Source organism: Miniopterus natalensis, chromosome 11, assembly GCF_054644295.1.
Source record: "Miniopterus natalensis isolate mMinNat1 chromosome 11, mMinNat1.hap1, whole genome shotgun sequence".
Classification (NCBI taxonomy): Eukaryota; Metazoa; Chordata; class Mammalia; order Chiroptera; family Miniopteridae; genus Miniopterus; species Miniopterus natalensis.
Genome location: NC_142091.1, coordinates 69,372,562 through 69,398,871, shown reverse-complemented (window position 1 = coordinate 69,398,871; position 26,310 = coordinate 69,372,562). Strand labels below are relative to the sequence as shown.

Genomic DNA, 26,310 nt, shown 5'->3' with positions numbered 1-26,310 from the left:
GGAAAAAAATAGAATCCGTAACAATAATAAAAAAAATTATTTCTGGTTTAAAAATGATCTGGTTCTCTCCAGGGCGAGCAATTGCACAAATGTCCACTGAGTCTGGTCCAGGGGTTAAGGAAGGGAAGTTCTTAAAAGGTAAAAGGGGTTGCTGCCCCAGTCTCCGGGCCCCAACTCTCCGACTCCCCAACCCCACTGCATTTTATAAAACACTCCTCATCCTCTTGGAATAGGTGGTTTAAAAAATGTCCATGCAGGGGAGGGGAGCCCCTTGAGGAAAGGAAGGTGGCCACCTGGGGGGCCCTTTGGTGTAGGCGCAGAGGTGTGGGGAAGAGGTGCCGAAGGCTCACACGGAAATCTCATAGGTGGTGCCACCTACTCCTGACACCTTCTTGACTCCGCCCCTTGTGGGGCTACTGAGAGGCGGCTGGCCTGGGCCAGGGGAGGCTGAGCCTATACTCTTGGGCTGCCCGTTGGATTTGCTGTAGGCGGTCTTGAGCTGTACTTCATCTCTAAGAAGAAAAAGAGAGGGGTGTCAGGAAGTGGGACACAAAACACAGAAAAGGAAGGCAGTTGTAAAAGTTCAGGAAAAAAAGAATGATGTACTTTTCTCCATACACACTTATTTTTTTAGTGTGCTGAACGATTTTTAATTAATGGTTTGTACATAGTACATATATAATTCCTTTCCAAACATTCCCTTTTGCTTTACTGCCCTGCTTGAAACAAGCATGATTCCCTATTCCTATTTATTCCTTCTCTCCAACAGCAGCTATATTGTATATTTACACTCAGACAAGTAAATTAATTTTTCGAAGGGCAGGATTAAGAGAAAGGTATTAAACTTCAGTCTCTTAACAGGAATGGCCCATGAAGGCGGCTGGAGTGAGTGAACAAGGAAGAGCTACCCACAAGCAGGATAAGCCTGGGTCCCTTCGCATTAGAATGTACAGGGCAGTGATGATACCTTCTGCAGGGCAGGATGCTAATTCTAAGTCTGCTGAGGGCCAAGATGGACTGATACTTACTTGGGTGTCAGTAACGGCTGCAAGGCCACTTCTTCCGTCTCAGAAACAGCAGGTGGGGCTTTTTGGCTGCTGTAAGACACAGATCGGCCCAGGTATGGAGCAGTTGGGCCTGACTCAGGGGACCCTAGTCCCCGGCCCCTTAGCCCATCTGGCTTGCCAAAACGGGGCACAGCTGGGCGTCCCAGTGGAGTCTTGCCCAAGGGTGATCTCTTCGAATCATCTGAGGAGGAACTAGTACGAGGGGCATGGCCTGAGCCTGGTGTAGACTGAATGCCTGAGTCCCCCAAGCCTGGTTCTTCCTCACGGCCTAGGAGTGGGGGTGACTGGTGTAGCAGCTTCTCTCGTTCCTGGAGGGAGGCCACAATATGGCGCGACAGATTGTCGTACCGGACTGGTGAGGGCTCTCGGTGTGCTGGGCCGGTTGGCATCAAATGTGGGTGCCTCTCAGCTTCCCGTTGCTGGGCCAGCCGGGCTGACAGAAAGGGAGAGGTGTAGCCTAAAGGCGTGTCTGGCTCAGGCCCTGCCTGTACTGACTCAAAATCAGGGCTGTCGGAAGGAGTGAGCAGGCTGTCATAAGATAGGCTCCCATTGCGTGTCTGGTTGGCCAGGCTCTTATAGGAGGTGGAGGTTGTGCCCTCTGAACGGATGGACTGCAACTGGCCCAGCTCAAAGCCTGTGCCCTGGGCTGACTTGAGGCTGGAGGAGCGTGAGCCACTGGACAGTGGATCGAAGTGAAAGCTTTTGCCAAAAGTGGGAGAACGGAAGCTCTCTGGTTCCAAGCTGGGTTCTGAACGGTAGCTGGGATGGCGGCTGCTCTCTGCAATTGAGGTTGGCTCCTTCAAGCTGTCACCACGACTCAACTGGGGGAGAAAGTAAAGCACACTCTTAGTGATGTTCCTCATGTGACAGACACTAGGCCACAAAGCCCAAGGAATCCATCAAAAAAGGACCTGTTATATGCCAGCAGTGTTTAGAACATTTGCATGCATTATCTTGTTAACCCCTAAAGCAAATCTATGAGTTCAAACAAATACCCTATTTTAAGATACAGAAAATAAGACTGGTTAAGTAGCTCGCCCATGATGGGTTTGGAACTTAAGTATGACACTTAATCGGTGTTTTGATCTATTACATTACTTGCCCCCCTTTAATGAAGTAACATCAAGGAGATTCAATCCCACTAACACCAACAATTAGTAAAATGCTTTTCTTTTCTTCCCCTCTGCCTCTTCCCTTCTCCCAGTCGTCGTCTTCCCAGAACAGGTGGCATGCATTACACCCCTACTTCTTAGGGAGAACTCAGTACCTTGGCGCTGGAAGAATGAGGCATGGCGGCTGATGTGCTGCTGCTGCTGTAGCCTGGCCGATACTTGTACATGGTAGGTGTGGGGGGGCTGTCCTTGCCCAACAGGCTGCTATCTGTAGGAAAAAAAGGCCCAGGGGGCGCCACTTTACAAGCTGTTCTCTTAACCTGGATAGAGTTCCTTAAAGTACAGGGGAGGACAAGGTAGGAATAGATATACCCAGCCAAGGGAACAGGAATCTGCTGAAATCAAGACTAAAGACTCCAATCAGCTCAGAACCCAGAGTACGAGAACGCACCAAACAGGCCTAGGCTGCTCTCTGTCTAGAGCTGACAGTTCCCCCACAAATGTCCAATTCACTGGCAACAGCTAAGTGGCATCCTCTTTCTCCCAGCTGTCCAAAGTAGTGGCTCAACGGCCACCTATTGGGTGTTCTTAGCTACAACACAAGCATTATCACCTAGCCCCTGCCTGTCTGTCTGCTCTACAGTTCAATCACCTTCTCACTCCTGCCACTGCCCTTACCCTCATTAGTAGCCAGGTTGAGGTGTGTTCGTAGCCCCGTGTAACGGCTCAGGTCCGGCTTAGGAGGAGGTGGAGGTTCAGCATCTGCAGATTGGCTCTCTGTAATCTCCAAGCTTCCCTTAGACTGGGTGAAGAAGGGAAAATCAGATTTCCAAGAACTGGGCATTAGGCAACTCAAGTATTAAACTGGTAACAGAGGAGTGTTGGAGAGTCAATTATCATATATTTCTAAATGGACGGGAAGACAAGGGACAAGAGTCATTTTGGGAATGGTACTGGATAAAAAAGATTTCAACAAGAGTTTAATCTTGTCACTTGTTTGTTCATTTTTACCACAACTACTACTTGAGCTGCAACCACCCGCAAGTTGCTATGTTAAGTCCTATGAAGACATGGAAATGAATGGACTCACTTTCTAATGTCAGTGAACTTACAATCTAATGGAGGAAAGAAGATAAGTATTCAAGTAATGTTAACACAAATCAGGAAGTGATAAATACTGAAGAGAGATGTAAACTAAACGCATGTTTCCATCTGTTTGCCATGAGTGAGTCTCCAAGTTACCTAGCTTTACTCCCCTAAGTCCTCACCTTACTTCTCCTCAGCTCTCCCTGGATGCCATTGTCCATGATCTTCACAGTTATCTGCCCATCTGACACTTCTGGTCGAAGGAAGGGAGGTCTGATTACAATGGTCTTCTCTTTCTTTGGTCTCCCCAAATACCTGAGTGTTAAGAGTAAAAGAGCTTTCATTCATTCATTCCAACATATCTACTGGTTGTCTACCTTGTGTAAAGCATTTTTACACAAGAAAAAGTCCAACCAGGCCAGTGAAAACATCAGCAATGAACTGATTTATTTGATTCCATACACTGCAGCAAGACTAGGCCTCTGGGCAGATACCTAGCTCAAAATACTCTAGACTAAATCTCAACTCTCAGAGGAGAGTAACCGTAATACCTGACGGGTATCAACTGAACTGAACACACAGGGTCCACTAGCGGATGGCTTGTCTTTCCCGTGCAGGCACTTCCCATTCTAAGAGAACCTTTCCTAGGCAGTCTCCCAAGAGACCTCCCCAGTATCAGAAGAAGTCCAAAGGAGACAAAAGTTTTGATGAACAGTGAACAGACCAAAGGGGCAGATGTACCTGGGTGCTGGGGAACTGCAGAGTACACGGCTGACATTGTTACAGCAGCCATTGGTGAAGGGGTTCACACCTCCCCGGAATTTACCCGTAACCTAGAGGGAGGAAAAATGGACCACAGCAGTCAGACGATGAGAACCTGGCTTCCAAAGACCAAAACACAAACCAGTGACAAATTATTGTGTACCCACTATCTGGAAGATACCAAAAAAAAAGTGAGTAAAACAATCCTGCCATCAATCAGCTTATTCCTGTCATGCCTAATAATGGCAACTCTAGAGGCAGTGTCCTCAGTTCAATTCCTAGGTCTTCTCACCATAGCTATCCCACCCTCAACATCAGTTTCCTCACGTAAAATGGGGATAAATAACTCTAAGCATTGAAAACTAAGATAATATACAAAGGAGCAAGCAAGTAAAATTAGCTATTATTATATGCAGGAAAATAACTCTTTAAGCAGCACTATAAGCTGCTTGAGGGCTGACCCAGGTCTTTTATTAAGTTTCTCTAAGCTCAGAGCCCAAATTGTCCAGTATGAGCAGGCATTCTGTAAATGTCTGTTAACTAAGGTGGCCTCTGCTCTCATGCTTGCATGAGGAACTTGGACACCTCCTCATAAAAAAATACTCTAGGTATCCATTTATGGAAGCACAGGCTAAACACTAATCAAAGGGCTAAAAGACATGCCCTGCTCTGCATGGGTCTCTCATCACTTCTTCCCATACCTGTTCATTGGTTGTGCGTCCCCTAGCCACCAGCACCACGTGAAATCCCGTGAGGCCAGCTACAGGGATGAAGAATAGGCCAGCCACACACATCACTGCCATTCTGAAGCCAAAGAGTCAAGGAGAACAGAGCAGCCTGATCTCACCTTCCCCAGCCCATGCTGTCGCCATCTTCCCTCAAGCCTCACTACCACAGGATTCAACCTTCCTCGTTCTTCCCCCTCCCCATCCCGCAACCCGTAAGCCTCGGAGGATACGTGACAGCCGTGCGGACCCCTGAGAGTTCCTCCATGTGGTAGAGGACGTAAAGGAGGCCAAAGCCGAACACACCCATAATGTGCGCGGTCAGGGAAAGGAGGAAGAGGAAGAAATAGCGGTAGTTCCGGCGGCCAATACAGTTGTTCACCCAGGGGCAGTGATGATCAAATTCCTAAGGGCAAAAAGAGAGAGGCATCCTTGGACCACAGCACTAGATCACTTTTCCATCAAGAAGGCGAACAAATGGCAGGTGTAAGTGTTGTTTTTAGTAATCTGGGATCATGTTCATTGTTTCGTTGCGAAATAAAAACAGGCGCATGCAGTCTATCTTGCTCTACCAGCCTGTAAGGAAGACCTTCCAAAGGCTGATGATCAAAGGCCAGAGTTGCCTCTCAGAGTTTATCCTCTCTGACCAAAGGCCTCTGAAACGGAAGAATGTCAGAGGCTTTGCAAAAACATCAAGATTTGTGAGGAAAGAGGCTTGGAAGGAAAATCTGGCAGACAAATGCTTACAGCTAAGGAAAGACTGATTGGGAGAGGAGTCAAAAATAAAAGTAAGGGCCCTGGCCAGTGTGGCTCAGTTGGCTGGGCGTCATCCTGTGCACCAAAAGGTTAGCAGTTCAATTCCCGGGCAGGGGCACATGGCCAGGTTGTGGGCTCTATCCCCAGTAGGGGGAGTGAGTGCAGGAGGCAGCCAAACGTTCTGCTCTCACATCGATGTTTCTCTCTCCCCACCTTCCTTTCTCTCTAAAAATGCATTAAAAACACCATTAAAAATAAAAATAAGGGATGCAGGAAGAGAAATATAACTAAATTTGAATGCAACAGCATGATGCCGTAGATGCAGGAGATAACACAAAGCCAGGACAAATAACTAGAAAGATGAGCCAAGGGAAGGAAGGCCAGAGCCACAAATCCTGGTGCCTGTGGTGCTTGAGGCACCACCTGTAACGGAATACTTACACTCTTAACTCGGGTGCACATCGCTGCTAACACTTTTGACAGGGCTGGGCCACGCGGTCCAGGGAGTTCATGCACAGGATTTGTCCCTGCCCCCCCCCCGGGGTTCTTACCTCCACACAGTTGTCACAGACACTGCAGTGGGAACACCGAGGAGGGCGGTAGAAGCGGCAGGTGGCGCACCATTTCATGCGCACCTGGATGCCCTTGATCTCCACCGTCTTATAAAGGGGAGCGCGGAAGTCATCCTCCTTGTCTTCATCCTCCTCGGCTGCAGAGAGGGGCGTTGCTAAGACAACTGCCCGGGCTGCACCAGCCCAGGCGAGCAGCGCTGTTTAAACCAGGGCCCCTGCCTCGAGGGACCCAGCTAACGGGGGACAAGGACTGAGAGCTCTGATCCTGGGAGGCCAGCTCTATATGCGACACCATGGGAACACAGATGAGGAAGCGACTGATCGTGCACCAGAAGTGAGGGTCAAAGACTATGACTCAGGCGGCTATGATATGGGTACACTGATATTCTCGGTTCACATGCTACAAATATATTTTTAAAGAGGTAACTTACATATCACAAGCACATATAATGAGTTTGCACAATAGTTTAATATTTACCAGAGCATGACTGAACTATAACAATCCAAGAGAGGACCTAACATCAACCTTCTTTCCTATGCACAAAGCCCTTGCCCAAAAGATCTTCCCTCACTCTATTAACTTCATATATGTATATATATATATATATATATATATGTATATATATATATATATATATATATTTGTGTGTGTGTATGTGTATATATACAAAAGACATTCTCAAGATGTTCTCTTTACCTGAATGCACTTTCAGTTTTCAGCTATCAAAACCCCACCATCCCACTTCAAAACATAAAGGACATTATTTGCCTTCTCATCCATAGTGTGCAATTTTTATTTTTTTATTAATCTAGGAAAAAAAACCCATGTGAGAAGGAAAAATTAAGTGAGAGTATAGGATTAAAAATTAAGTTTCCCAATTTTACTGACTAGGAGAAATGCTTACAGTATATGTGAAAAAAATAAGGCATGGTAAAGAACTGTACAAACAAAAAACCGTACAAACAAAAAGATCTCATCTTGAAAATAGAAATAAAAATACACACACCTATATATTATAGTAAATGCAAGTCTTCAAAATACAGAAAGGAAATAAAAACACTAGTTATCTCTGGGCTGTAAAATTATAGGTGATATTTTTTTAAAAGAAAACCAATTCAAATGCTGCTTGTTTTGAAATTTCCACACCATCATCTACCAGAAGTGAGCTCTTTCTCTTTTTAAAGCACTATGTAGTTCTCTAATTACTCTTATAACTTAACACACATATAAATGTCTTTCCTATTGTCCCTTCTAGGCAGCTATTTGAAAGCAAGGACCTTTTAAAAAAAACACACTCCAAATGATCATAATGCCTTACATATAGATCCTTGACTTTCAACCTTTTTCATCTCATGGCACACATAAACTAATTACTAAAATTCTGCAACACACCAACAAATATATTTTTTGCTGATCTGACCAAAAAAAAGTGTAAGTTTGATTCATTCACACCGGGTGGCTATTGTTGTGTTGGGTGGTGCACTTTTTCATTTGACACTCTGAGCGAAAAGACGTCAGTGCCCCTGACTAAAAATGTTTTAAAAATTCATGTGGCACACTGGTCGAAAAATCACTGTAATAAATCAATATTTGATAAAAGACCACTAAAGGACCATTAAAATAGCCCTACTTGTCTTTAGGGATTCAAAGTTCCTTTCATTCACCTGATCTTTGAAACAAAAGTTACAAATGAAGCAGTGACACAGGCTGTTTCAAACACAATGAATTTCAGAAAAACCTAATCTCACCAAAGTTGCTATCCCAATCCACCTGTCTCACTCTCTCACAAGATAACTTCACATTTGAAAGAAAAATTAGATGTCTTCATCAATGCCCTTCTTCTTATTCTACTTCTGACTCTCACCTCCTGCCCCAGCGACAGCCTATTGCTTCTGTATGCAAAACCCTTCCAATGTGCATGGGAAAGCTGCTCCTTCCTAACTCATCAGTTACTCCCTTCCTTCCATTTCAGCCTCTCTCTCTCCTCTGGGTCCAGCTCCTCAGCCTACCAACATCCTAGTCTTTTTTTCTGTATCATTAAAAATACCCTCCCCTCCCATAAGGTATTTTCTCTTTCGCCTTCTTTGCTTCACTTCCTGAAAGAGGCATCTTAATACTCTTGACTCTTCCTCATTTCCTGCCTATTCACTGCCTTCCAAACCATTACAATTTTGGCAATTTAACTGCATCTCTCCCACATACATACATACATACATACATACATACACCATTAAAACTATTCTTGTTCAGATTACTAGTTTCTTAGTTACCAAAATAATGGGCAATTTTGAGTTTCGATACTATTGGATCTACTTTCTAACAACCACCAGCTACTTCATGAAGCTCCGTAGTTCCCACTTTGTCCAGTTTTGCCTACTAACCTTTCTTGCTCCATCTGTCTTCAATGGCTCCTCCTCCTCCCCTGCTCCTTATTAAAATGTTAGCGCTGGTCAAGTGCACCTCGGTTCTTTTCTAACATTCTACTTTCTCTAGACAGTCTTGCTCCTGTTGCTTCAAACAGCACATGGCTAAAGACTGGAGACCTTGGTCTCGGAGTCTGACTACTCAGTTGCACACCAGGTGACTCTACCTAAAAGACCCATAAATATCTCCAATTCAACATTCTGAGATGCTCTGTCTTCCCTCCAAACTTGTTCGACATTCCTGTAACTTGGTTTGTATCCTGGTTTATAAACATCAGCACTGAACTTCTCTCCCATGTTAGGAATCTTGGAACTACCCTACACAGCTCCTTCACCCTCTCTCTTCCCCAAAAGCAATCGGTCATGAAAAGCTGGGTCTACTTCTGGAAACCCTGTGAATCCAGCCTTGAAGTCAAGTTTTCACCTGGCTTGCTTATTCCAATAGCCTCCCAAACAGTATCTGATGGAATCTGGTCCTGTGATTCCTCCAATTAAAGACCTCTTGCTGTCCACAGGAAGAAAATCCATTTGATTTAGCATATGAAGTCTTCCACAGTTTGGCTCTGGGTTTCTCTTTTGCCCCTTCCACCCCACTGAGTTCAGCATTTCATGGCTCCAAGCTTCTACCTAGGATGGAGTCCTTCCCTTCCATCCTCTACTTGATAAAGTCTTTCCTACCTACCTTTACCAGTGTTTCCCAGTTTACCTGGGCACATATTAGTGCACACTTTTCTTTTATGGTCTCACAGAATCTTGTTCATGCCTCCATTACAGTTTGTATCACACTGTTTTAATTAATTCATCTTGGATAGTACTGTGCCTAGCTATACTGCCCAACCCACATACTCGAAATATATTTCTGCTGAACAGATAACTAAAAAATCAAAGAACTGATTCAAAGTGAATCACATGGCTAGAATCACATGACACACAGTACTGAAGGCCCTGACCTGCTTTTCATCATTATACTATAAAAGTATCCCAAAACCTTAGGACTCTTAAGGCTCAGGACTCAATGTGTATGTTCAAAAATCATTATTTTTTTTTCAAAGGTAATAAGGAGCTTCCAAAAGAGCAGAGGGAAATCTTACCTCGAGGGAAAATCCCTGGGTCCATGAAGGTGGCCATGCTGAAGTTGGCCAGCACAAAGAGAAAAACAATCGCATTGTAGATGGGCACTGCAGGTGACACATAGAGGCTTAGTCCCGGACAGCTGCACAAATAAGAAAGAAAATGAGGGGTGCCTCTAATACTCTAGACCCCAACCATATAAAGATCTATCTTTAAATCTTGTGTAGTTCACCTCTGCTGTCTCAAATTATCTTATCCTTCCCAACAAATGGGTCTAGTTTCCCACAGAAATGTTCATTTTAGATCAAGGTACAAGACTGAATCTCTCCTACCATAACCCCTTGCACTAAGGTCTGTGGTCTTCAGATTCTTTCTTCCCTGGTGGATCTTTACACGTTTTATAATCTGTTATCTACTTTTTAACAAGGCACAAGAGTTAGTATGTAACTGATACCAGCTACACTCCCTTCTCTGGAGCAGCCTGAGGCTTCTGGATTGCAGCCATGCCCCAGTGACCTGTACATTGGCCCAGAGCATGATACCACCTGCCTCCCTGACTCCCACTCCCTCTGGCTTTGTACCACTCCCAACTGACTGAAGTTTCTTCACTGTGTCAGATATTTCTAAGTTTTATTCAACTAGAAGCTTGTTCTCAAGGTGAAAAAAGGACAAACCCCCACAACACTCAGACATGGATGGCACAAAACTAGAACCCTTGAGGCCTATAAATGAGCAGAAGGGTGGGGAAGAAAATAAGGATTCCAGCCCGGCCAGGTGGCTGTCAGTTAGAGCATCATTTCATGCACCGAAAGGTCGATGGTTCAATTCCTGGTCAGAGCACATACCTAGGGTACGAGAGGCAACTGATCGATGTTTCTGTCTCCTCCCCTCTCTTTCTAAAATCAACATAGCTTTTAAAAAAATTTAAAAAAGAGAAGATACCAGACCAAATTACCCTAAATCCTGTAGGAAAAAGAAACTGGTTAAATATATCGAGTATTCCCCAGGGCTCAAATCCAGAGAGATGCTTTAGGTAACTTCTGTCGGGATGGGAGTCTAGTAGGAATGCTGCAGGTGCTCTTCCTTTCTCTGATGCTATCCTGGGAGCTGGAAGTTTCAGAACACAGATGTGCTGCTTGCTTTGTCAACAGTATCAAAGGCTCTCTCTCTCCTGTCTCAGCTCAGGAAGAATTTCCCATTGCAAAACAGTGGCTAAATACCCTAATCTGCTTTGTGGCTGAGAACTTAAATCTCCAGAATTAGGACAGCATCTGTCTTTGTCCCCTTTATCTAGACCAGTCAGAAGGAAAGGAAGAGTTCATTGAAGGAAAGGAAGCAGGGGCCAGGAGAAGACGACAGCATGAGTCTGGAGAATTCATTCACAGCAGTCCTGGATTCTGTTGTGATGTCTCCACCAAAACAAAAAGCACAGCCCTAAATAGTGATTCAAGACAATTCATAGGAATGGAGCTCCTTAAAGAGATATAAACTAATGATGAGACAAAGGTGACTGTCACAAAGCATCTCACAAGTCCTGACCACCACTATCTAGTTATTCAAATTCCACTTAGCCATTATTAACAAAAAATCTTAAGTAAATATTATGTGCAAGGCTTTTTAGATAGTAAATATCAATTAACTCTTTGCTTCTGATGGGTCAGTACATAAAACTGAAAGATAATGAAGCTAGGGGGAAGGCACTGATTTCAAGGGCCAAACGGGTCTCCCATCACAGTCCTAGGTGTATTCCATCAAAGTCTCCTACGGAAACCTCTTCCTCTGGTGGTCCTTTGGTTCAGAAAACATGTCCCCCTACCTTGGCAGGGTATGGGGTGAATTACAAGCAAGAAGGAAGAGCCCCACCTAAAGCCTGACTTCCTAGGCTCCTTGGGAGGGAGGGAGAGAAACTGAAAACCAGTCATCCAGGTCAGAGCCCCTCCCTAGTATTTAGCTGTCACTTCAATTTCCGCCTGGGGAAGAAGAGAAAGGGTGACTCACTTGACTCCTACAGCCTGGGAAGATAATTAAGGGAAAAAGAAATTAAATCCTCAGAACAGTGAGGTACCGTGATTTAAAAGTCTCATTCCTAGAATTGGCCATTATGGCTACTGTGGCAGCCTCTTGAGCTTCTGAGAAAAATAAGAGTACCTCTATTCCTGAGGGAAACAAAGGTGAATGAAATGAGACATCAGCCCCCTCGCAGGCCCAAACGTCAGTCTTTCTGACCCCATTCTTTCTTCAGCTTCTGAATTTCCAAACAAAGCAAATCACACAATTTCTTCTGTATCCTGCCAAACACCTACCCTTGGATAATGAACTTGACCCCTATAACCTTCCTGGTATCAACCCATCCCAATTAAAGTGTGAAATCCTAGTATCTGTTGCCAAAATAAACCCTGCCCCAGTGTGGCAGTTTCTAGAAATGATACAAGTAACTACACAGGCAGTATTTGCTCCTAGATTCAAAACAGGGACCGGCTGCTTCCAATGTGAATTCTCTAGCTAAGGGAACACCCTACCAAGGAGAGGCGTGTGTGAGCAGAGCCTGTTCCTGCCATACCCCACATTCTGCTTGGCCCAGGGAGAGGCTTGCTGTTGCTATAGTATTCTGCCAGACTCCTAGGTGACCACCCCAAGTAGCCTGTCTGAATCTGTTGCCTTTGATGGAAGGAGATGAGGCCTGAGCTGAGAGGAGTTGTTGGGGCTCGTCCTAAGCCTATAGCAATAATCACAGAGCTCCAAAGCATAGGGAGTGGCCGCAGCCCAGAAGGCTGGCTGACTGACTCACTGATCAAACTCCCAGACCTATACCATCCCAGAAAGAACAGGTTCTTCTGCCCACCTATTCAGCCCTCCTGTTTTCAAGCCAAATAAAATGGAGAGAGTAGGTTTCAATACCTACACTCTTGAAAATCTGTTTCCTAGCCCTTCACATTTCCTGTTATGAATGGTTCAACTCCTGGTGCAAAAAAAAACAACAAAGTAGGAGTCAAGAAGCTTTGATTTTAATCCTCTCAATCAGTATTTTGCTAAGTAGCCTTAGGTAAACCACAGGAAACTCCAAGTTCATTACTTCAACTACATAACACAGATATGAGAAGGAAGGAGATAATGTTTTAAAAGATCCTAGAATTATTTTTAAACCAGGTGGCTTAATACTGGGCATTCACTGGCTAGAAGATACACATACACACACACACACACACACACACACAATACATTACTATTACCATCATCATCAATTATCATTCCAGCTCCACCTTCATCCTTTCATTCCACTTCCCCCTCTGAGGCACCGGAGGCTCAAGGACACTTCAAACATAGGCACTGCCCTCCTAAAGAGCAGGTCTATGCATTCCACCCATGCCTAGCACATAGTTTGAGTGTATGACTAGTGTTCCTTGTTAATGAGGAAAGGCTGGAATGACACCCCACTTCTGTCCCTGGGGATCCTCAAGATTCCACAGGAAAACAATTTCTTCCCTTATAAATGGGTAAGTTTCTCTTAAAACACTTAATTTGTGGTGTGTCTGTTACCCAGAATTCTAAGCAGCTCAATGCAAAACATGGGACCTGGGCACTTATTCCTGGATGAAAAAACAACGTGGGAAGGAAATGGAACTACTGCTCAATTAATGCCCTAAACCACAAGACTGCTCCCACTCAATCAGATGCTAGCACCTCCACAGTCATGAAAAAAAGGACCAGAGGGAAGATTAACTCCAGTTACCCAAGCTCTGGGATAAAAGGGTTGGGAGGAGCCAGAGGTAGAAACTGAAAGGAAGAAAGCTCTTCCATGGATGGGACCCTGGAAAGACCATCACAGATTTCTGCACAACACTGACTTTTATCCCTCCTGCAGAGGATCACCTGCAGCAGAGATGTACCCCCATGCCCTCCCTACCGACTTTCAAAATAAAATGAGACACAGGTTGACCTCACTCACAGTTCGAGGAGACTTTAGAGGATACAATTCAGTGATTATTTCAAGTGGCACTGCCAGGAGCCCTAAAAAGGTCTCAAGGGTCCTGAGGAAGACAAAAAGTAGACACCAAGTGGCTGGGCCTCTACATACCAACCTCACTTGAACCAGACAGCTCAACTCTTATATTTTATGTACTGAGGTTCCAAATAAGATCTCATTTGAAAAAGGGTTATGTTGCTTAAACAAACTACTCTAGGTCAATTTCCTCATTACAGAGGAAGAAACAGGTCCCAAAGTTTAACAGCCTTTACCAAAATCAGTCTTCTAACCCCCTCAAAAGTGTATATTCCTTCTACCTAGCACTGCCCCCTTGCCAATCACAAAAGGTGGCTTAAAGACAGATGAGGATCCAGGCACATTATCTTAAATGCAGAGTCTAACGCCTAACTGCGAGGCGGAGGGTTACTTTAGCAGACACTCTCCCTCCCAAGTAGTAAAAAGGGGAAAGAATTAGGACATGATCCCCAATAACTCACCTGAATGAGGGGGATTAGGCTTCTAGGAGGAAGACCTCAACTGTTCTATTCAAGTTTCTCTGGGGCAGAAGATCACCATTTTTTTATGACCAAGCCCAACTGATCATTCCTGCTCATAGCTTTCCCTACTTAACAAAGAAACATGGCAGGTAAATTATGTCTAATTGGTTGAAGCCTATATGCCTCCACTAATTATGTCTGCCAGCTGAAAGGGACTCTGCCTCCTACTCCCCAGTGCTCTAAGCCCCATAGTAATTCTCACCTGGGGCTTACAGAGATAGCTGTAGCCTAGCAAAGAGAATAGGAGGACGACAGATTAGTTACAGATTTAGGGCCCCAAATAGGAGCTGGTCCAAAGACAGTCTTCCTCTTGTCTATTTGAAATCATAAATTATTTTTTAGGTTGTATACAGTTTTAAACAAAGGGTTCCCCAGGGACTTGAACCTCAAAAGGGACAGAATGTGTGGGAAGAAGTTTTTGAGACCAGTGGCATCTCAGCCCAGATGTATGCTCGTAGAGAAACTGCTACGGTTAGATAGAGAGAAGAGACGAGAGTTTCACAGGCTCAGAGTAAGATAAATAGGGTGTTTATGTCTCCACAGGTGTGCCAGGGGGAACTCTCACTAGGACTTAATTTAAGGCTTCTAACTTGGATTAGAGGCAGTAATTCCAAATAGAGTCAATACTGTCCTCCAAAATTATTTTTCCTAGGGCTGAGAGACCATGGAATAAGGAGAGCCCCTACTTTTCTGACACCAGGGAATGGAAAAGTAGGTTAAATAGCTTCAACTATCAGTTGAGAAAATGCCTATGTCAGGACAACAATTTGTGGCAAAACTGGTATAACCAGCCAAGCACTTCAATGTTTCTAGATTAGCAAATTAAGAGCAAGGGTTCTGCTTGCCCTATCTCAAGAACAGATGGGTTAAAAGAGAGAAACCACTTTGTCCCCTGAATTTCCAACTTCCCCAAGTCTTTGCTCCTTGAAAGAAAATAGAACCTCCCCAATTAAGCAGGTCGGAGGGTGTCAAAGTGGTCTTGTACATGTCCCTCCTGACACAGCACCACAACGGCTATAAGGATACTAAGATCCCATATACATGTCCCGTGGTTAAAATGCTGATTCTACCTACTGGCCATAATAGCAGAAACCAAAAGTCTGACACTAAGATTCATTTCTCCTTATTGGCAGTCAATGCATGAAGGACGGAACACTGAACATGTTGAGGCAAAGATGATAAAGAACAGAGAAGAACAGGGCTGCTCTAGATCCCTGAGGGATGCAGCCGGTATGTTCAGGCTGGAGAGCGGGGGATCACAGAATCTATGACTTCTGCTCATCAGTGGAAGAGGTGAGAAATAGGATGATGCTTGTACCTTAGGTAATAGATCTTTTCCTTACCTAAAAACTGAATAGAAACTAAATCACTATTACTTTGCTGACCCACATTTTTTAGAATTCCTTCTGGCATAAGCTCAATTTGGGAGGTTTCCCTAACGCCTTTCTCAGATCTAATTCCTATTCACTACTTCTCCTCATAATAGTAACTGCCCACCCCAGCAATTCCTGCTTCACTCACCCTTCAGTGAGTCCAAACTGCTTTCATTCCCTACCACTTCGTTTTCTTCCTCTTCCCAGCAACCTCCCATTGCTCTAAACAGCACTCACAATTAGGTTTCAGCCTGAACCACAGCAAAGTGAACTCCCCGGAAAAATCTACCACGCTCTGATTGTTCCAAGAGCTACAACTAGAACACCAACTCAATGATTCAACAGTTAAGGCTCAGAAGGTTGGTACATGTTAATTTATAAACAGGTAACAGCAAAGACGCTTGCCGGATGGTCGACAGCTGAAATGCTGGGGAAAAGGGAAGAATAAATCCTAAGTAGGGAATCTCTTAATACCAACTGGTTTTCCTAATAGGACCAGGGAATGGAGAGTTGCCGCCATTCCCTTCAGCAGGAACTAATATAAAGGAAGTCTTCTAGGACTCTCTTCCTAAATAAAACTTGCCTTCACTTCCTAGTGGCCTTCACTCCTTAAATAACACTGAAGGCCAAAGCTCTCTTTGTATATCTTCTAAATCAATTCTGAAATTCTCCAGTACTCTCAGTTCCCACAATCTTAAATTTAAGCTTCAGATATCCAGGGGAAAAGCCAAGGCTATCTGAAAAACCTTTCATCTACTCTAGTTCTCTTTTCTGATTGCTTAAGCTACTTCAGGCCTCTCTGGTGGTTTCCTCCCACTTCCTTCCTAGTTCAGGATCATCTAATGATGGAGCTGGGTAGGAAAATATGAACATCTGTGATTCCAAAGGAAGGGAGGAAGGGAAGGTAGAGGGTTCAGTGGAGTCAAATGTATAACAAGGCTGAGGACAAGCTTTTCCTCACTCTCCCTACCATGTCTCTGGGGTTAGATTTACCTCTATCAGACATCTGACGCCCAGTTGCTTGGCTTTGAAAGCAAACACTCAAGAGAAAAAATACCCCCATCACCTCTCATGGAGTGCCCCCCAAATACCACCGCTGGGAGGAAACTCACGTAAAGGCAAAGAAGAGGGTCGTAGCTCCCACTAAGAAGATGGCGGCTGCTGAGACCGGAACATACTTGCTGGGTTTGAATCTCTTTCCAGACTCTGCGGGCATGTTGGAGGTCTGATGGGAGATCTGCCCTGCCGCATAGCCCAGGCCCACACAACGGCAGAACAGACAAGAAAACGGGATGAGGGCAACAACGGAGATAAGAGCACAGGACACCAGGGAAAGAGAAAATTTAAAATTATCGCCCTTCCCCCTCCCAAATAAAACCAAAGGTCAGAAGATCTCAAATGAAGGAAAGCGCATGGGAGGGGGAAAGGTGACTCCAAATGATGAACAACCACCTCCCCAGAGCGCGGCAGGAGAGATTAAGAAACACAACTTGCACAGTTTAAAAACTGGAGACAAACAGGAGGCTGTACACATGCAAATGGTTGCAGGTAGAGAACACAGGCAGTCAGACAGATCAAGGAATAGCTCATGGATGGAGATAAGTCTTCAGAAGGAAAGAAGGGGAGAGCATCGGGGAGGGCAGGACACTTCGGATAAGGAAAACCTCTTCTGAAGATACTGTGGTACCTCCACGACTATATCCACAGAACGTGAGCTGCACCCAGAGGTGTGCCCTGTGTTTCTATTTTAATCCAAGAAGGAAAGGGGGTTTTTCAGCTTTAAAGAGAAGGTGTTTTTACTGCAGTCCTTGTCTCTTTTAGGCAGTTTCCTCAACACCACCACTCCCACACCTTGACTTCGGGGCTTGCAGTCTGGCAATGGTGGTTTCGTTTTATTTCTTTTCTCTTGATGGCTAAAGCTGGGCAGCAGCTGTTACAAGACTGAGTTGTAAATCCTTTTCTTTGAAGGGGGAGGGAAAACAGAGAGAGAGCAAGCTTGTCTGTCTTCAATCTCTTCTTGTTATTCCCAAGCCCTTTAAGGGCTCCGTTTCCTAGAGAGTTCATGCAAACCTAAAGAGAAACATAAAATCCCTGAGGCCATGTTCTTCCCAAGAAGCAAAATAAGATGAAAAAACTAATTCCACTCGATACTTTTTAAAGGTTACTGTGGATGAAAGCAAAGTTCCAAAGAGGTCCCTGTTTCCAGGTTAGTCAGTGTTTCTGATCTTTCGTCTTCAAGCTTGGGCTGTCTGAATGCAGAGTTCAACTGGGTTCCAGTGCCTCACCTGGAAAAAAACACACAAATATCTTTATCAAAGAAATTCTTTCAGGCCATTTCTTAAGGACACCAAGGCTAAAACCCCACAGGCACAGGCCACTGTTAAAAAGTGCCTTTCAAAAGAAAGATTAGTTTCCACTTATGTGTATGATGGGCTCTTAATTAGGAGGACAATGGATCCAGAATCCTTCACTCTTCTAAATGCTGTTCAAATTAGAAAGAGAAGAACCTGGCTTCACCTGGCCTAAGGTCATCAAAGAACTAGTTTAAGAGGCCCATCTCACCTGACACAAATAGTCAGTAACAAATATCAAAATCTAAAAACAAACAAGGGCCAGCAGTGACAGGCAGTCCTACACAGGAGATTTCTCTTTGGATGAAGACTATTTATTGCTACAATGAAAAGATAAGAAAATAACCTCAAAACTAGGGCAGTAAGTCTCATTTCCTCTCTCTCTCTCTCTCTCTCTCTCTCTCTCTCTCTCTCTCTCTCTCTCTCTCTCTCTCTCTCTCTCTCACTCCTCTATGCTTTTTAGTTATAACCCTGAAGAGATAGAAGTTGAATGTTTGGTCTTCTGGAGTAACACATGAAAGGAACTGGGTGAGAAATGTTGCACTGAAAGGTGAGATGCCCTCTATGGGAAACTGAGTCAACCCTAGGGGCTGATCCTTTTCTTCCCAGTTCAACAGCATTTCCTACATTGGCCTATTGGGAAGTCGACTGAGCCCCACCTTCCCTGATATGATTAAAAGTAACAATTATTTCTGTTGATGGTAGTAGCAAATAACACTAGCACTTTGGATTTTACAGGATGCTTTTCATCTAGTGATCTCAAAGCACTTAACTCACATTATCGGTGACAGAGTCCCTTATCCCACCCCATAAAATTGAAGGCTAGAGAATGCCTGAGGTTATTCCACTGAATCACTTGAGCAGTCAGGTTCAGAGCCCAATTCACATGCCCCTTTGCCAACCCAAACCCTTTCTACCTTTCTCATCCACTACACTACCTGCCCAGTGATGACAACCTGGAATCTGTAGACTGAAAATTTTACTTCTTAGAATTTAAAAATAAAAGTTTTATCACACCCAAGTGATCTAGTATTTCCCTTAATACCAAAGACAGAGATTAAAGTATCAGAAGATTCTAATGAAATACATATGTGCCCTGGAACTAATAACTTCCTCTCTTACCTGTGGCATGGAAGGCAAAGGAGGCCTCCTTCAAAGGATGCATTGTCTCTCTTTTAAAAATGGCATTTTAGAGAGTGAAGCAGCAATATTAGAATAAAGTGAACACCCAGAGATTACAAAAAATTGTTAACATCCTAAAAAATATAAATCCTCTCTAGCCCCTAATTTTATAACTATTTAACTCTCAGTTTCCTATAAGAATCGAATCCCGACCTTCCGAATGTAGGTCCTACGTAACTTTGTTAACAATGAGAAGCAAATTCTTGATTTGTAGACAAAACTATTAAACTTTTCCCTCAAAACCCCAAAGGTTAGAGAAAAATGGAAAATTGTACTGCTTCTATTTTATCTAGAGTAGGATATCATTTAGACAGAATCTATTATTTCAGATTATATTTTCTAACAGGAAAAAAATTCACATGGGCTAATACTGCCACAGTAATGCAGTGTCATAAAAGGCCATGCAACTTTGGGAGTATGAAACTGAGAAACAAGAGATCAGCACCTGAGATGTTTAAGGGATATACATTAGAGGGGACAAGACATAACCTAAGAATTTATTGGGTATAATAAAGACACACCAAGTCTTAGCAGAAGGATGTGCTGTGGGTAGTAAGGATAAGATTGCAGGGTGAGTGTGTTTCATCAGAGCCAGCAGTCTGAATCCCTACCAGTATGAGAAAGGTGTACAAACATGTATATGACACAGGCAGAGTAATCTATGGAATGGAAATATGTATATATGAAACTGGAAAATATGTGGCTTGAAGGCTCTAATAAAAGGTTTAATACAAGGACCTCCTTAAAGGGTAAAGGGATATGAACAGTACCACTAACAGCACAAGTATTGTTTGTTGAAACAAAGAGGTGTAACAATACAACATAGTAAATCTGAATACAAAGTAATCAAGGTATCATGCAATGATCCACATGTTAAGATATTAGCTGAAGAGTCAAGCAGAAGTTTAATGTGGGTGTTATCTGTATACCAAAGCAGCAAAGCACACGGATATATAATTTTAGTAAGCATTAGGTGGGTTTTGAAGAATGGGTAATAATGAGCATTCTGGAGAGATTTGATACAGTACAGTGAGATACTGGGATACAAGGGTAGGGATTCGAATAGAAGATCAACCTAGACAACATGACATTAATCAGGAAGTGAAAAACCCATGACAGAAAAAGGGTCTACAACATATATAACACATAACTGATCTTACACCTCCTTTCATAACTTTGTCACTTTCTTACTTCAGTGTTTTCATTCGACCAAGTGGTTAAAACATCTTTCAACTCCCTTCCCCACAAAGAGCTAGATTCCTGTTGGTAAAATATTAGCGAACACACCCGAGCTCCACTTGTAGTAAGTACAAAGTACTAAAAGCATGGAGCACCCGACTGGAGGGGGTGAGGAAGCGGACTGACGGGAGGGAACAGGTAACAGGATGAGGCTAGAGCCAAAATAAGTACCAGCGGAGTGGAGCGAGGGAGCTGAAACGCAGGGAGGCAAAAGGGGAACAGCACCCAGTCCCCACCCCGGAGCTGGGGCAAGGAGAATCACCGTAAGGGGCAGAGCTGACTGAGGCCGAGAAGACGGAATCCACGGCGGCAGGGCCCACTGGGCTGCGGGGGACTGCAGAGCCCAGGGGCGCAGGGCCGGGGGCGGAAGGGGCGGCGGCCGGGCACCAGGCGCCGAGGGGGACCAGGGTCCCGAGCTAGGACCGAGCGGCCGGGCACTAACCCGTTCTGAGCCCGGGCGGCCGTGGATCCCTGGCCTGTCTACTCGTCGTCCGTTTCCGGGGCCCACGGGTCCCGCCGCAGTTGGATGACCCGGCCCGGAGGAGAAATGGGGCCTCAAACCACCTCCCCCTTCCAGGTCCCCCTTCCCTAGAGGTCACTCTCCCCTCCCACCTCACTGGCCCCGCACTTCCGGTTCCGCAGGGGCCGGCGTCCCCAGTACTCACCCCCGGCACGGTTCCAGTCTCCGCCGCCGTCGTTATCGCTGCCGCCTCTCGGCAGTGCCGTCCGGCCTCTGAGAGGCAGCGCGCGGCCCCCGCACGCTCCACGCCCGCCCTGCTCCGCGCGCTCCCGCTCGGCGACGCTCGTCTTCGAGCCGGCGCGCGGCCGTTGCCCTCAGTGCCGGGTCTCGAACCCTCCCAGCGTTCCCATTGGCTCCCGGTCCCGGGCGCGCGCGACGTCTCACGCGGGGCACGTTTCTCTCATTCATGCGGCTCACGCCGCCGCGCCCGCCCACGCTCACTCTCCCATTCACCCATAGCCCCTACCCCCTCTCCGCTCTAGACCGTGCGCGTGAACCCCGGCGACCGCAGCGACCTCGCGGCCTGATTGGCTGCAGGAGCACGGCGCCGTACGCACGCGAGCGCGCGCGCAAGGCCGTCGGGTTCCGCAGACGACGGGAGAAGGGGATTGGCGTACTGCGCAGGAGTCAGAAATGGGGACGTGGCCGGGCGAGTCTTTCCTTTTCCTGCGTCCTACTTTCTATTCCTACTGTATCCAAGCCGAAATCTTCGGGAGGAAACAGCAGTTACGCGTGTGTGCTGGAAGACCTCAGAAGCAAGCCGCTGCCGCCTCGAATTCGCCGAACCCCCTCCCGTGAGTATGGTACAGCCCAGACAGGCTTCCAGCATAACCAATCACGTGGAGCGGCCCCGCTCGCTTCCGGCTTTAGCCCCTTCATTCATTGGCCAAGCTTTGGCGACCAAATAGGCCTCCCCTCCCCCACCTTTTTTTTTTTTTAATGGCAAAAACTTTATTTAAAACAATCTTGACGAAGACGTTCTGGGTCCAGCGAGTTTCTTGAGACCAGCAGAGTCGCAGGAGAATGGAATGGTCTGGGGCTGTGGTTCCCATGCGGAGGGGGGCCGGGACTAGAAGAGCCCGTGCGGGACGAAGCTCCTGCCGGAGGCCGGCGATGAAGAGGAAGGAGAGCGGGCCCGAGCCCTGGAGCAGTGATGCCGACGGTGGGAGGAGGCGCTTGGAGTGCGCGCCGTCGGAGACGGTGGCAGCCCCCCGGGGTGCGAGCCTGCTCTCGACTCCACTTAATTACCTTAATTTCTCACCGCGAGCCAAGGAGTGACAGCCGCATCCCCTAATCTCGCTGGAATAAAAGGGTTCCCTAGAAGCTCCTGTCCCCGGCGAGGTGCTGGCCAACTCGAAGTAGATCACGGCGCTACACTTGGCCGTAATTAGCCCCACACAGCTAGCTGTGAACCCAAGAGCAAGGCAGGTGTTCTCTCGTTTACCTCGAGGCCATTTCCCTTTTGAAAGCCGCTCTGGCTATTACATAACAGTCTTCCAAAAAAGGGCTCCACCAGCCACTTCTCTGAAGCCAAGGTTCTTCAGCTGTAAAGTGTAATTCTAAATCCTGCGGTCTGCCCCCGGGTTTGATGTCAAATGTTGCTGGTTCCACTGTGGTTTGACACTTCAGCACTAAGTAGCAAGGTGAAGGAAAAAGGTCTTCCTTCCGTTTTCTGGGGCCTGGTCTAGTTCCTTGTCAGTCATGGTTCTAGTTTATTCTTGCTAAGGGCTCCAATCCATCATTTATTGCAACACACTGGGGAGAATTCTTTTTAGCGACAGTGTGTATTAAAAATGGTATCTTTAAAATACTTTCGACTTTATGAAAGGTAAAGTTATTACTGGAGATAAAGTAGTTCTTTTATTTGTAGAGGCTTTTCTGTCAGGTTAATTTGTTTCCTTAGGAAGAAATTCAAATTTCATTTTTTCTATTGCTTATTTTTCTTGGATTTTAAAACTTCATTTCCCCAACTTCATAGATTAAGAATGTTTCTTTTCCTTTCTACAGTCTAAGAACCTGTAAGTTGTTTTGCCTCTTGGCTCTACAGTGCTGTATGGGAATGGAAATTCTACTTTCCACCATCCAGCCACACATTCTAAACTCCCCTGGGACACTGGACTACTGGATGCCAAACTCTTAGCTGGATGAGCACTAACAGTGGCATAATCACTGTCTCAGGATTTAGAGATTCCAATTTCTTGTCCAGTTTTCCTTAGGATCATACAAGATATTTCCTGGCAAGGATGTTTACTAGAACATAAGGGTCAAACTGTTAGCCACTTCTGAAAAGTATTGCACAGTAAAATCTAGGCCAAAACAATGGGATATCCAGACCACCCAACTTCAAATAAATTACTATGTACTTATGTCAAGAAATACCTTATAGTTTACCTGTACTTTTTCAAATCCTCTTCACTTGAATTCCCTCATGCCTGTGGATGGCAAACCACAGGATCATTTTTAGTTCAACTCACTGGTAAATAAACAGGCAGACAAGAAATGCTACCCTTGGCTTTAGACTCAGAGAAGAATGACCTGTCTTTCAGCACCAACCAGCTCTTTATGTTTAAATACTGCCATTTTGCCCTAGCCATTTGGCTCAGTGTTAGAGCGTCGGCCCTCGGATTGAAGGTTCCCAGGTTCGATTCCAGCCAAAGGCACGTACCCATGGTTGCTTGACCACCAGCCTTGGTGTGCACATATGTGTGTGCGGGAGGCAACCAACTGATACGTCTCTCCCTTCCACTCTCTCTGAAAAGCAGTGGAAAAAATATCCTCGGGTGAGGATAAATAAATAAATAAATACTGCCATCTTCCTTCCTGTCCTTACAAAATGTCTCTGCTTGCGTTAAATGACAGTTTCTCCCCTTGTGCTCTGGATCCCATCTCCTTCACTCCAGCAATTTCTTCTGAAGTCTTTTTGACATTTGAAAAATGAAAAACATACAGAAAGAAAGTAGGATAGTCAAGAACATGCCCATCATTAAATTCTCTATCGTCTGTTATGCTGAGAGGTAATCTATCTAAAAAACTAACAACTCTCCCTTGATTCCATATCCCCACCACTCCCTTTCTTAGCAGGCTTCTTGATTTGTCTGTAGTTGTTACCCCTACTTCTTCAGTTTATGTCTCAATATATTCCAATGAGACTTATCCCCATCATTCCAAGACTACCCTCTTTAGCATCAGTACTGACATCCATGCTTCCAGACCCATAGTCAAGTCTCCTTTGCTAGCTCCTGTTATACCTCACCTCTTATGTCTGGAGTGCGCTGAAAGTCCATCATCTGCCTTCTTCTGATCTCCATAGTCTTTAAGTGACTTCATCCAGTAACACTGCTTTAAATGCCTTCTATAGGCCAATAGTTCCCATGATCCTTCAGCCCTAACGCCCCAGATTCATGTTTCCACTGTCTATGTGGCATCTCCATATGGATGAGTAATAGCTCAAACTTAACAGTGCCAAAGTAGAACGCGATATTCCCTTAACCTCTCCTGGAGTTTCCCCAATCTCATAACCAGTCCAGTTTCTCAAGTAAAAAACTGCAGAAATCATCTTTGATTCCACTTTCTTTTCCTCACTACTCCCCTCAGCAAGTGCTATGAACTTTACCTCCAAAATATCTCAAGGCAATCTCACCACCTCTGCCTCTGCTGCCCTACTTTTAATTCCCCATCGATTCTCACGATGAAACTTGTGTCCTTGCTACTACTCTTGCCTTTTAATCCATTTTCCACACAGCAGTGATCTTTTCCAAATGTAAATTAGATCATGTCATTCCTGTTTAACTACCTGCACCATATCTCCACCAGGGGTGACAGGTACTAGCTTGAGCTGATTGTCCTCCTGAGACATGCCCAAAGGTAAACAGGAGTCTGGAATGGTGAGTGCCCCAACTTTGTAGATTTTCACATCTGAAAATTTTTTTGTTTTTTTTTTTGTTTTAAATATATCTTCATTGATTTCAGAGAGAGGAAAGGAGAGGGAGAGAGAGATAGAAACATCAATGATAAGAGAGTCATTGATTGAGCCTACAACCCGGGCATGTGCCCTGACCGGAAATAGAACCCTGATCGCCTGGATCCTAGGTCAATACTCAACCGCTGAGCCACGCCCGGCCGGGCCACATCTGAAAATTTGACATTGAATGCATAGCAAGTCTGAATGTTTGTGTCCCCCAAAATTCACATTGAAATACTAACCCTCAAAGATGATGGTATTAGGAGGTGGCGCCTTGGAGAGTTGCTTAGGTCATGAATAAAGAGCCTCCATAGATCCCTTTCTCCTTCCACTACATGAGGACACAGCTAGAAGTTGGCAGCTAGCAACCTGGGAGAGAACCTTTATCAGAGCACCACCATGCTGCCCTGGCTGGTGTGGCTCAGCTGACTGGGCATCATCCAGTGTACCGAAAGGTTGCCGGTTTGATGGCCCCCCCTTCAGGGCACATGCCCAGGTTTCGGGCTCCACCCCCAGTAGGGGGTGCCCTGGAGGCAGCTGACCAATGTTTTGCTCACATCTATGTTTCTCTGGCTCCCTAAAAATCAATTTAAAATATTTTTTTTAAAAAGACCACCACCATGCTGGTACCTTGATCTTGGACTTTCCAGCCTCCGGACTGTTAGGTTTCTTATGTTTATAAGCTTCCCAGTCTGTAGTACTTGTCATAGCAGCCCTAAGGAACTAAGACGTGCCCCCTCACCCTCTGCTTCCCGCTGCTCTGGGATCACAAAAGCCCTGCATTATCCTGTCTTTGCTGCTCCCCTTGATTCACTGCACTCCAGCCAAGCAGGTTTTTCCTTCACCAAATATAGAGCTTTTTCCTCAATGTTTCTGCACTGTTTCCTCCACCAGGAAAATTTTGGCCAAATTTTACAGTCATTCAGGTCTTAACTCAGGAGATGCCTTTCCTGACCACCCAATCTAAAGTAGCCTCTCAGTCACTGTCCCAAATCACCCAACTTTGAGTCCCTGAATAGCACTTTGTGTGTTTGCTCTAAAATGTAAGCTCCATAAGACTTTATCTTGTTCCCCATCTAGAATGGTTCCTGGCAAATAATAGGTACTCAATAAATACTTGTAGAAAGAATGAACAGATGAAGGGCATAAGATACTTATTCAATAATCCAAGTCCAAACTAGGAACACCAATTATTTGCCAGAGATCAGAAAATGGGCTTTCCTGGCTTCTTACCAAAAAGCTCAATTTACACTTTGGCTTAGATTCTAATTCCAAGCAGATAGACAATAGGAAAGGTAGTTGCAGCTGGGAGAAAATGAGCTATCTCTGGAAAGTTGCTAACTCTGAAATCTCATCCCAAGTCTATCAGCAGCATCCTTGGTTCCTCACAGTTATCCCTGCACTGAGAACAGATTTAACTTCTATTTACCTAGATGCAGAGGAAAGGGGAACCATCATAAAAAGTCACCTTCTTGGCTTAGAGATGGGTTCTTGGTTTCCCTCTTTTCTAAAAATTTAGCAACAAATCATTCTAATAATGTTTCTATAATTCTTAGGGGGGAAAACAAAATTAAAAAATTATACCAAC

The 26,310-nt window shown here is 45.1% G+C and overlaps 1 protein-coding gene across 5 annotated transcripts; it reads right to left on the bottom strand.

Moving 5' to 3' along the window:
• Positions 1-18: 18 nt before the first annotated feature.
• Positions 19-20,989, bottom strand: ZDHHC5 (zDHHC palmitoyltransferase 5). 5 transcript variants are annotated; one of them, XM_016200529.2, is made up of 12 exons: positions 20,907-20,989; positions 16,582-17,754; positions 9,596-9,717; positions 6,060-6,217; positions 4,986-5,158; positions 4,729-4,831; positions 4,007-4,098; positions 3,448-3,580; positions 2,858-2,981; positions 2,335-2,447; positions 1,029-1,888; positions 19-512 (listed from the first exon to the last, which is right to left on the bottom strand). In XM_016200529.2, the coding sequence occupies exons 2-12, from the start codon at positions 16,683-16,685 to the stop codon at positions 347-349; spliced, it is 2,148 nt and encodes a 715-aa protein (XP_016056015.2). In that variant the 5' UTR covers positions 16,686-17,754; positions 20,907-20,989; the 3' UTR covers positions 19-346. The 5 variants fall into 5 exon arrangements, with proteins under 5 accessions (XP_016056015.2, XP_016056016.2, XP_016056018.2 ...); XM_016200530.2 differs by lacking the exon at positions 20,907-20,989 and adding an exon at positions 20,684-20,775; XM_016200532.2 differs by lacking the exon at positions 20,907-20,989 and adding an exon at positions 20,504-20,565.
• Positions 20,990-26,310: the final 5,321 nt, after the last annotated feature.

Bases quoted from the DNA above. Each gene is read 5' to 3' on its own strand.
- ZDHHC5 (XM_016200529.2), bottom strand. From the start codon at position 16,685: ATGCCCGCAGAGTCTGGAAAGAGATTCAAACCCAGCAAGTATGTTCCG. The intron at 4,832-4,985 runs GTATCCTCCGAG...CTTTGGCTTCAG, and splicing joins GGGGTCCGCACGGCTGTCAC to AATGGCAGTGATGTGTGTGG. The intron at 3,581-4,006 runs GTACATCTGCCC...CTTAACACTCAG, and splicing joins TGCAGTTCCCCAGCACCCAG to GTATTTGGGGAGACCAAAGA.